Consider the following 11,140-nt stretch of genomic DNA (forward strand, 5'->3'; position numbering starts at 1 on the left):
TCTCTCTCTCTCTCTCTCTCTCTCTCTCTCTCTCTCTCTCTCTCTCTCTCTCTCTCTCTCTCTCTCTCTCTCTCTCTCTCTCTCTCTCTCTCTCTCTCTCTCTCTCTCTCTCTCCCTCCCTCTCTCTCTCTCTCCGTACCTCGCTCTGTCTCATTCTCTCCCTTTCTGTATCCCACTCTCTCTCTCTTTCTACCTCGCCCTGTCTCATTCTCTCTCACTCCATCTGTATCTATATCTCTCTCCCTTGTGAGAGGGAGATATCTGAGAGAGAGATTGAGGGAGAGAGAGAGAGAGAGAGAGAGAGAGAAAGAGACCGCTGATATGCCAGGCATGTCTACGCCTGACCCTCAGCCCTCCTGAGTGCGACGGCTTGGAATTTAAACAGACAAGTATATAAAAGAAAAGAAAAACAGTGTATCATGGCGGCCGACGATGCAGAGGTGATAAAGGTAGGCCTAGCGGCATTCAGCTGCTTGAACGTGAAACCCAACCCGGAGGCCGTCCGTCCCTCCGTCCTATTTGGGGCTTCTTTACGGCAATATAGTGTGGGTGGACCTTCGCCATTGTTTCCCAATAAACCTCCAGGCCACTCTCGTGTTTGTCTTCCCGAAAGCCCCCTTCAAAGGACCGCGGTGGTCGTGCCGTGTTTAGCCCCGGCCCGACGGTGGCTGAATGCTCCGTGACTCGCTGGGCACTGTGGACACACACGGCCCCGGGTTAGGTGGAACACGACCCAATCAACCCCAGACGCATTCTGCCCCCATGGAAACATTCTGGTTCTGCACTTTAAACAAACATTGTGACCATGATTTGGGGTTTTGGGGTCGGTATACAAGCTTACGTTGGTTGTGATGGGATGGAGCGGGGATTTGTAATTGGTTGAAATGTGGATGTTTACGTGCCCGTATGCTGGGACTACTGGTGGAGGGAACAGCATGTGGGCTGGGTTGAATGGTGCGACCCAGCAACAGGGTGAATGAAGGTAATGAAGGCCTCAGGAGGGCCAGACGATAAGGCCCAGACACAGCAACAACAACATCAACAACGAAAACAACAACAAGAGTCGTTCATCGCTGTGCAAACAGAACCAAAGGATAAGAATAAATATTACACGATTTCATTGATAATGTTTAAAATCTAGTTCACCAGGACCAGCAACAAAAGAGTGTAACTTCAGTGATTATTCATCGCTCACGGTAGACTGTGGGTGGGTATCATCAGGTTTACTTAGATTAATGCATTTAGTTTATTTATATCAACAGGTGTTACTACTTATGTAAAATGGCGGCACCCAAAGTTTTAAATCTTGATTTTGAACCGAGAATGTTCTCGGCAACCGATGTAAAGTCTTCAACCGATTGTTCTGCTGTGTAATCTAGACGGTTAATGAAACGAAGAGCGATGTCAGGTATACTCTAGAGCAGCTGGGGCTATCAGACCATCGCTCAAGCCGTAAACAATCAGTCTCTACTTTGAAAGGGTTATCCAACAGGTGTAACGTAATGTAAGACCACCCGTAAAACAGGCCCACATCGCTCAACGGTTTGGAATGGACTCAGGAGGGCCATGAAAAAGCTTTAAAGAACGTTCCTCCAAACTCTGTTTAGAAAATGTATTTTCAATTCTGGCTCATTATAGATCCCCCAATAACGTTTCAAATGATCCACTTCAACAATCCAAAAGGTTCCTTCACTGATAGTGGACTCATGACATCAGGTTTGCACCAGGCTGCCCTATGCTCAACCTTCGTCTCCTCCATCTTTACTTCCATCTGCGATGGCTTGCGTCGAGGGAGGACGACCCCTTGAACACACAGAGGCCGTTCTACCATCTGATTGGCTGTCAGCCGGGGCCGAGAACAGAATGGGTATGACTAATGTGTGCGGTGGTCTTATGTCGGCAAGGCGGCTTAATGAGAAAGCTTATCTTTTTATAACGTAGACTTTACATTACATTTTTGTTTCCATCACGTTGTCATCTAAAAAGTTCTTTAGTTACAGCAGTTTAAGAAAGAGTGGACGTCACACACAAACACACACACACTAGACACACAGACACACACATCGTTTCATGTCTCAAAGCCTATGATAAAATAGTTTTGGAGCCTGGACAGAAGGCTTTGTAGTTGGATGTTTGTTTGCACTTGGTGTATGTGTGTGTGTGTGTGTGTCTGTGAGTGTGTGTGTATGTGTGTGTGTGTGTGTGTGTGTGTGTGTGTGTGTGTGTGTGTGTGTGTGTGTGTGTGTGTGTGTGTGCGTGTGTGTGTGTGTGTGTATGTGTGGGTGGGTGTGTGTGTGTGTATGTGTGTGTGTGTGTGTGTGTGTGTGTGTGTGTGTGTGTGTGTGTGTGTGTGTGTGTGTGTGTGTGTGTGTGTGTGTGTGTGTGTGTGTGTGTGTGTGTGTGTGTGTGTGTGTCTGTGTATGTGTGTGTGTGCTTTTGTGTATGTGTATGTGTGTGTTCAGAACTGTTATCTTCTCTCAGGACTGCAGATAACCGGCATAGCCAGCAGACAGCACCCAGAGCTTGCGATTACTGACACACAACAGCAGCTCTGCCTTCATGGGTGAAGATAAATATATGTACAGTTTATCATGTCCATCAAGGTCTTACCTGTCACCATGGATTCAACAGAATGACTATGTATAGCAACAAGTTGTTCTAGTTGTGCTTCTATTGTGCAATACAAAGAACTTAGAAATTAGAAATCTTTGAATGGGCAGTACCATTGTTGGTGATCCAGCCCTGGTAACCAACTCTCCAGGCTTCACGTTAACATCCGTTTTAAACATAATTTGTCACAATCACTTTGTTGTGCGATTCAAAGTGCATTTAACATGAGTATGCCTGCCGCAAGCATTAACAGCAGTAGCTCTTTGCTCCTCTAGTTAAGACATTTTGTACCGTATGGCGATTAAAAGGAAAAAGATTGTCCATAAAAGTTTCCCAAACTCCGCCCTGACATTAATTCCCAAAGATGATAATGCTACATTGCCGCTGTTTACATTCGTGGTTAGAGCAAACTCACAATAAATCCTCTTAGGGTGAATCGGTAAACCAAAGTAATTTAGACAAATTATACTGGTAATGGATGTTTTAGGGAAAGCAGGAGAGACAGTTACAACAGTTTGATCACCCAGACGGGTGCTGTCTTTTGAAGTCATTTTGGAGTAAACTTGCTAAATGGGGATTTATTTAAAATTGGAATGCTATTTATTATTTAGAAGACACTTTTGTCAAACAGTGCTTCTACTGTTTGCTTTGAGAGAGAACTATCAGAGAGTGGTAATTGAACCTATTATGGAGCATAGAGGTTCAAACCCACAACCCTCTAACCACAAGACTACCGATGCTCCTGATTATATAGTTGCGTATTTACAAACTCAGTTTAGTTAGTTAGTGCAATCTCCATTTAAACACTTGTTGGAAGTGTCTGTTAACAAATAGGCCTGCTGATCATGGCATTTGGTGAAACGTCTTTGGTCTAAAGTTTGATAAACAATATTAGATATCTTCAAAAACACCTTCCCGATACACTAACATGTATAACGTTCAAAACCAGGTCCCCATTTGTGTGACGCTTAAAAGAGCGACCTGCTTCATCGCCTGTTGGGTTACTCTGCAATCTGCAGATCTGCAAATGTTTTGACAACACTGACTTCCCCAAATCCCTTCAAAACAAACATTCATACAAGCCAGCTGTGTTTGTGTTTTACAATGTTACTTGAGTCACGTACATTTTTTCGTGTCACACTGTTGGACGTCGCTCACCAACCATCGTTTTCCACTACACTGGAAAATGTTGGTTTCATTTGAAGTTTGAACGGCGACATTTGAATAGCTGATTGAGTTGGACGTTCATTTATATAATTTGGATTTTCTTTGCTGTGTTTCAGTAAAATCTCCCAGTTGTTTTTCCTGGGATTTAATTTCACTATGTTGCCCACACGCTTTTATCTAAAGCGACAAGTGGTGCTGAGAACAATCCTTGCATACCATCCAAATTGGAGCCGCTACAAAGAAAGCAGAAACACGTCTCCAAGCAACAGGGCAGTGTGCAGTGTATCTAAAGCAATCAAAACACCAGGTCTGTCGAACTTGTATTTCTGTTCAAACATCACGTCAGCAGGACCGCAGTCAAAAGGCTGTCTCTGCATCTGTACGGGGTCCGCAGGGACCTCCACACTGTGAGGGGACATGTCAGGCTGCGGCCGGCACTACGGAGATCCATCCTCACGTGTCAGAGGCAAGACGGGACCGTGTTGGGGGAGGTGGGGGGTGATTCTGTGATGTAGTCCAGATGTGGTGTGAGCGGTGGTCAGCCCCCATTGACAGAGACAGGTTTGGTGGTGGTGGTGGGGGGGGGGGGGGAGTTAGGACTAATTGCACAGAGTGTTGCTACGCGCTACAGCTACCCTTATTAAGAACGGTAGGCCGTTGCCATCTGGGTAGGGGGATGACGGGGGTTTAGCTGTCATGGATTTCTCTGCTCGTTTGGGGATTTTTTTCCCAAATGACTTTAATCAGCGTGAATGTCTAGACAAAAGATTTGAAGAAATGTTGATGTTCTTGTTGCTTCACCCTAAATTGCAAAGTCTTATCCACATTTTTCTAAGGTATTTATTCAATTTGACCAGGAATGGATTGAAAATGGTCATGCCTCAGAACTTCTAGCTAACTACTGAATTAACTTATGGCTCGGAGCCTACTGCTATTATCTAGTGTTTTGGATCTATGACACTTCCAGGTAGAGCTGTATGCTGTGTGTGTGTTTGTGTGTGTGTGTGTGTGTGTGTGTGTGTGTGTGTGTGTGTGTCTGTGTGTGTGTGTGTGTGTGTGTGTGTGTGTGTGTACATGTGCGTGAGAGAGACAGAGACAGAGTAACAGACAAGCAAACTAGCCTGAGCACGCATACAGTACAGTCACTGCCTGCATGTGAAGATCAGCTTCCGTCAAAACATTGAAACTGTGTTTTAATGTGGAGATGGAGATGCAGATAAAGGTGCAGCATTCTCCTGTGGCACAGCTATTGTGTTAGCATGCATGTGTGTGTGTGTGTGTGTGTGTGTGTGTGTGTGTGTGTGTGTGTGTGTGTGTGTGTGTGTGTGTGCATTTATGTATGTGTGTGTGTCTGTGTGTGTGTGGGCATGTGTCGTGTGCGTTTGTGTGTTTTGGCATTTTATGCAGGGTCTTCTTAATAATGATGATGTCATCCACCTGTTGTTTGGCTGTGGGCCGGCGATGAATGATGGGACCATTTGCAATAATCTCCGTATCGGATCTGGACCACAGGAGTCAGAATTACCCCAGCCAACCTGTACTCTATATACTAAGTGGACTATTCTCCTGGGAGAAGGCGCTGTTTGTGGTAAACATTTCAAAGGCCTCGGAGAATGCAACTGTAATAACAGGAGAGGTTAAAGTCTTACACCAGCCTCATCGCTCAAAGCCCCTGCTTTGAAAACACATTCCTGTGTTAATAGTGGGGACCTAGGGCTTCGTTTCCAGCCTTTCCCTCTCTCACAAACACAGTGGAATTAACCTAAACAGAACAACAAAGGATCATCAGGGTTGTGTGGTTTTTTAATGTTCGAGATCAAATCCCATGACTGTAATGTTTATCGTGATGGAAGAGTGCCAATTACCTGAGTTTCATCAACAGACAAGAACAGTATGTCCTCCAGTTACCTGTTTGAAAGATTGAATCAAAGCCGAAGGCCTACCCGCTGCGGTCGTCTTTATGCATTAATAGGGCATCACATTGGTGATCCCAAAGGAACATCACGAGGTGTGGATTCACATCTCTGGGCGTGTATTACGGTCGGTGTACAAGGCATGAACTAGTTATGCGTAAACATTGCAACCTGTTTGGGTAGGTTAATTAGGTTCAAATTAAATACTGGCATAATCTTCTTCTTCAATGAGTATTGTCTAAAAATTAATCCTGTGTTTCTGATAATCTCTCGGGGTACTGGTTTTGGAACTTGAAATATTTGACCTGACTATTCGGTAATTACTTTTATGACGTTAATTACCTCCTGTCAGGTCGAAATCTTGTTGATTATGGTTTCTAAACACTTTCAAATTGAGTTTAAATGTGTGTATGTGTGTGATTGTGTGTGTGTGTGTGTGCACACGCCCAGGTGTGTGCGTGGTTTAGTGTGCATTTGTGCATGCATGTAGTGTGTGTGGGCATTTTTATACGTGCATTTGTTTTGTGTGGTTGAGTGTGTGTTTGTGTGTGTGTGCGTGTGCGTGTGCGTGTGCGTGTGTGTGTGTGTGTGTGTGTGTGTGTGTGTGTGTGTGTGTGGGTGCACATTCGTTCATTGTGTGCATTGCGTTCAAGTGTTTGGCTGTGTGTGTGGGGGTTAGGGTGTGTTTGCTTCCTAATATGGACTAATACCCATGCATCCATTTCGTGCCACTGGTTATTAAATATGTGTAGTCTGACAAAAACGATTGCCGGTCAAATGGGTTTCTAACTCAGACTGGTGGTTCCCCCGTGAGACTGACACGGACTTGAAGTAAACTATAGGCCCTATACCCCTAAGACGCATTGAATCAGAATTTCCACTAAATGGCATATATGTTATGTTACGCTAAACGGATGAACTGGCGGGGTCTGCCAAGAGTACAGTAGTAGGGTGGGGAGGGAGTTAGGCAGGGAAGGCCCCGCGAAGCAGACTTAATTCCAGCGGCAGACTGTTTGGCCGCAGGCGAGGTATAAAATAAATGAGATTGGCTTTGGCAGTGCGCGGCTGAGACAGGGAACTTCTACGGAGTCCTCACATAGCTTGACACCCTGAACGCAACCACATCTACACGAATGTTTGGTTGAACTCGGAGTAATTGCACGGTTTCGACGGGTTGATGTTTTGAAAGAAAATAGCCTTCCGGCGTGTAACTTTGTGTCTATGGTACAAAAGCGATTACAAAAGGGCACGTACAGCTTACGCGTAAAAGTTGATAAAACAGCGATGCGCCAAACATGCGGATGGTGCTACATATTCATATCGGTTACACACGCCAAGAGCTCCTCTATGATGACTGCATTTGTGTGCGTGTGTGTGCGTGTGTGTGTGCGTGTGTTTGTGTGTGTGCGTATACGCACGTATACATTTTGATAGACAAGGTGGGAAAAGCAGCGGTGGCGTGGAAGTGCAAGTGATGCCAAGTCAAAAAACCACAGCCACATATGTGACACGTATAACAGCGAGGCAGCAGTCTGTTTAGCATGCGTATTATTCGCTTTGGTGTGCGTGTATGGGGTTTATGCGTGTGTGTGTGTGTCTATATGTATCTCTTCGTGTGTAGGCCTACACTTCTCCATAATGATAGCCTTCAGTCTCTAGCCCGGTGGTTGGGGCTTCTCCTCTCAGACTCTGGGCATGTGCCAAACACCGGAGCCCAGAGAATATGGCTTACAGCTGGGCAACCGACCCAGCCCGGTTCCCCTTGTGAGCTCCAGGAACGCCCTACAACATGCAATAGGAATGCATTCCCAAGATGCAGGAATAAGGCGAAATGTGATGTCTTTATTTGGCACTAGTTGTAAGGTTGATGTTACAGGTTAATGGTAAAACAGCGTTTCTGACCAACTAACGTGTGCAACAGAAGCAGGGAGCCTAAAACCATAAATACCGTTAGACCTCAGATCCAGGAGTTGGTCTCCACCTAGTGGCTACTCAGCGCCATTACAGCAAACATTTACCCGCAACCTCGAAAGTAACTAACAAAATTATGCAAAGTTAATACTGACAATGGTCAGGTTTGTACGTGGTTATAATCATTTAATGGTGTGAAAATACTTCAAGTTAGATCCATTCAACAGAATAAAATAAAATGCAATTTCTATTTGAAACATCGAAATTGTGTTGTCATGCAAAATGTCAACAGGTTAGAAACAATATTAATCCATACAAACAACGTGATGATAAAGTTGGCATTTCTATTACTTCTCACATGCACCCATACAAAAATAATATCATGCACACTTTTCCATGTGTTCTTCGCCCATTCATATTGCCATTGCAAAACACAACTTCATGGAACATCACAATCACACCTCCAATATCTTGCACCCTCCTCCTCCTCCTCCTCCTCCTCCTCCCCCATCCTCCTCCTCCTCCTCCTCCTCCTCCTCCTCCTCCTCCTCCTCCTCCTCCTCCTCCTCCTCCTCCTCCTCCTCCTTCTCCTCCTCCTCTCTGGTCCCCAGGGTCAGGCCGGTCACAGAACAAGGTCGGTGGACAGGAGCTCCTTCTCAGGCCGTTTCCCTCTGTCCACGTCATGGGCTGACCGCGACCCTGGGGGGCTTCTGGAGCCTCTGGCTAGCACCTAGGTGGCTAGCATTCTCGGTCACAATCACACCCTATTGGTCGCCCCCTTAGCCTGGCAGACAGGGGGAAACGTCAGGTTTTAAACATGATAACAAAATAATGAACCAAAGAATGATAAAAACAGGGACGTTTTGGGGGTAATTGTGAAAAGAATGTCTCAAACAAATGTTTAAACTATCTTTCTTATACCTTTATTGGGGACGAACTTCAGCGAGTGGCTGAATATTCAGAAGCGCGATAGACCCTGCCCCGGTCCGTCGTTCACAAACTCATGACCCAGTCCGTTGCCACACTTGCCACACAGGACCTACAGTAACACACACACACACACACACACACACACACACACACACACGCACACACACGCACACACACGCACACACACGCACACAGACGCACACAGACGCACACACACACACACACACACACACACACACACACACACACACACACACACACACACACACACACACACACACACACACACACACACACACACACACACACACACACACTCACACACACACACACACACACACACACACACACACACACACACACACACACACACACACACACACACACACACACATTAAATGATGTTATTGGTCAATATACCTAAACGTCACGGTCTGGTGCTTTAGACAGTCTAATCTGAAACTCGCCTTAAAAGCGGTGAGGGACTCCATCATCCTGGTCACGCTGTCCTCCCTGATGGTCTCGGTGAAGGCAGGCCATGGGGAGGAATGGGCGAATTTAGAGCGACTGGTAAACAGAGGGTGGCTGCAGGTGGAGCAGACGTACACACCTGTAGAAACAATAACAGTGACTAACACCTTGCCAATGCAAATACGCCAGTATTTCTGGTTGGATTTGCTTTGGCAGAACAGACGATGAGATTGGTTAAGGTTAAGAGTCCAACTCTTAGGTGAGGTGGAATGGAATTACAACAACGTCTAGTAACCGAAGTGTGATCTCACCTGGCTGGAAATGCTCCTTGTAAATCTCGCCACCGTTAAACTGACAGAAAGACATTCTTGGGCGTCTTTATATTTTGTTTTGTATTCAATACCCGTTCAAATCAGAAAGGACATGAACTCCAGAGAAACCGGATGGGTTAGGGATTAGCGTCAATGTAGTGCAATGATGGCTTTGTGACATAACAGGTTACAATCCCCTTCCCCGGTGAACCAACCACTAGGTGTCAGCATCTGACCACCAAATCACAGCCCTCATTTGAACGCTATACGTTTATCATCATTCTTTGAAGTCTAGAAAATGACCACATTATTGTGTGTGTGTGTGTGTGTGTGTGTGTGTGTGTGTGTGTGTGTGTGTGTGTGTGTGTGTGTGTGTGTGTGTGTGTGTGTGTGTGTGTGTGTGTGTGTGTGTGTGTGTGTGTGTGTGTGTGTGTGTGTTTGTGTGTGTGCTTGTGTTATATCATGTCATTCTATTTGAATCACATGACGTAATAGAAACGAACGGACGCGAAGAGACACAGTCAAGTTTTTACCACAGTGAATTTATTAAACATTATATTTTCTAATTTAAATTCAAAGGTAGCCTACTGAAAGCAGGCAAAACAAAACTATACACGTGATTAATTGACAGTCATTACATTCTTTAAATTGATGGTGGATCTATAAGCTATTTGAAAAAAAATACAATACATAAATAAATAAATAAATGATGTCGTCTGTGTTTCATGTAGTGTAAAAGTTCCAAAAGGCCGTAGGCTTAAAGTTCGCCTCAGGCAGGGCAACCTTCGTCACTCATATTTGCAGTAATGTTTAAGTGCCTCGGGAAGTTCCAGCCAGTCTAGCGCCATCCTGTGGACAATATGCTTCTGGATCGTCTTCCTACACAGTGTCTGCAGAGAGGAGACTGGCGCGAGACAGCGTAGAGCATGAGTGGAGGAGGAAAACAGACGCATCAACACAACAAGTTTAATGCGACGCAGGAGCAAGCTGTTGCATGTATGGGAATAGTTTTTACGGTATCTTTATATATATTTTTTCTTCTTGATCTAAATAGAATACGCGTTTTGGAGTTATCACTTCATGAAAGTTACTTATTGCTATTTCTCATTTAGCAGATACATTATTAAGGAGCAGGTAGAGGGTTAGCCATACCCCTACAGGTTAAAGGCTGCAGACAAAAAACTATTTTTGCATATGACTCAATAGCCTGTCCCTCCATAGTCGGACTCAGATGTCACTTTCCTTAGCATCAAAAACACCAGCAGCACATGAAGGTTTGTAGACTCTCCGTGGAGAGTCTACAAACCTTCATGTGCTGCTGGTGTTTTTGACTCTAAGGAAAGCAACCCCCAACCCCCCCCCCATCACCCCCTCTACACTCACATCCGTACTCCACCTGCACGATGCGCACCGTCTTGGTGGCGGCAAAGACGTCCACCACGGCGTAGAGCGGCCGGTCGGCGGGGAGGCCCTTGGCCGACGCCCCCATGTCCTCCCCGTTGATGACGATGTGCATGTCGGCGCGGCCGCCCCCCCTGGGCACGTACAGCACCCCGATGCGGCTGCGCCTGGCGGTGGGGGGCAGGGCGTTGCTCTTGTACAGGTCGTCCAGGATGTGGCTGAAGCGGCCGGGGCGGCTGCGGCCCACCAGCTTCTCCAGGGGGATGCGGAAGTCTTCGATGTGCAGGTGGGTGTCCACGAAGAAGCTCTTGGGTCTGCTGTTGGCCTCCAGCTGCCTCGCCAACGCCGCCACCCGGGCCAGGGCCGCCGCCTCCTCCTCTCCCCCCGCGCCCGGCACCCTCCCGCCCAGCCTCCTCCCGCCCTCCC

General features: G+C 46.2%; 2 protein-coding genes across 2 annotated transcripts in view; both read right to left on the minus strand.

Annotated features, from left to right (window-relative positions):
• Positions 1-8,332: 8,332 nt before the first annotated feature.
• msrb1b (methionine sulfoxide reductase B1b) lies at positions 8,333-9,421 on the minus strand. The gene is made up of 4 exons (XM_056577817.1): positions 9,314-9,421; positions 8,999-9,141; positions 8,523-8,640; positions 8,333-8,385 (listed from the first exon to the last, which is right to left on the minus strand). Exons 1-4 carry the CDS (start codon positions 9,366-9,368, stop codon positions 8,381-8,383), a joined length of 321 nt encoding a protein of 106 aa, XP_056433792.1. The 5' UTR covers positions 9,369-9,421; the 3' UTR covers positions 8,333-8,380.
• Positions 9,422-9,850: 429 nt separating this feature from the next.
• Positions 9,851-11,140, minus strand: part of neurl2 (neuralized E3 ubiquitin protein ligase 2) — a 2,018-nt gene continuing 728 nt past the window's right edge. The window contains exons 2-3 of the mRNA XM_056577272.1: positions 10,697-11,087; positions 9,851-10,217 (exon numbers count right to left, since the gene is read on the minus strand). Of these exons, the coding sequence (XP_056433247.1) occupies positions 10,102-10,217; positions 10,697-11,087 (507 nt within the window). The 3' untranslated portion in view covers positions 9,851-10,101. The remainder of the gene's footprint in view (positions 10,218-10,696; positions 11,088-11,140) is intronic.

The sequence above is a fragment of the Gadus chalcogrammus genome, chromosome 18 (assembly GCF_026213295.1).
Source record: "Gadus chalcogrammus isolate NIFS_2021 chromosome 18, NIFS_Gcha_1.0, whole genome shotgun sequence".
NCBI classification, from domain to species: Eukaryota; Metazoa; Chordata; class Actinopteri; order Gadiformes; family Gadidae; genus Gadus; species Gadus chalcogrammus.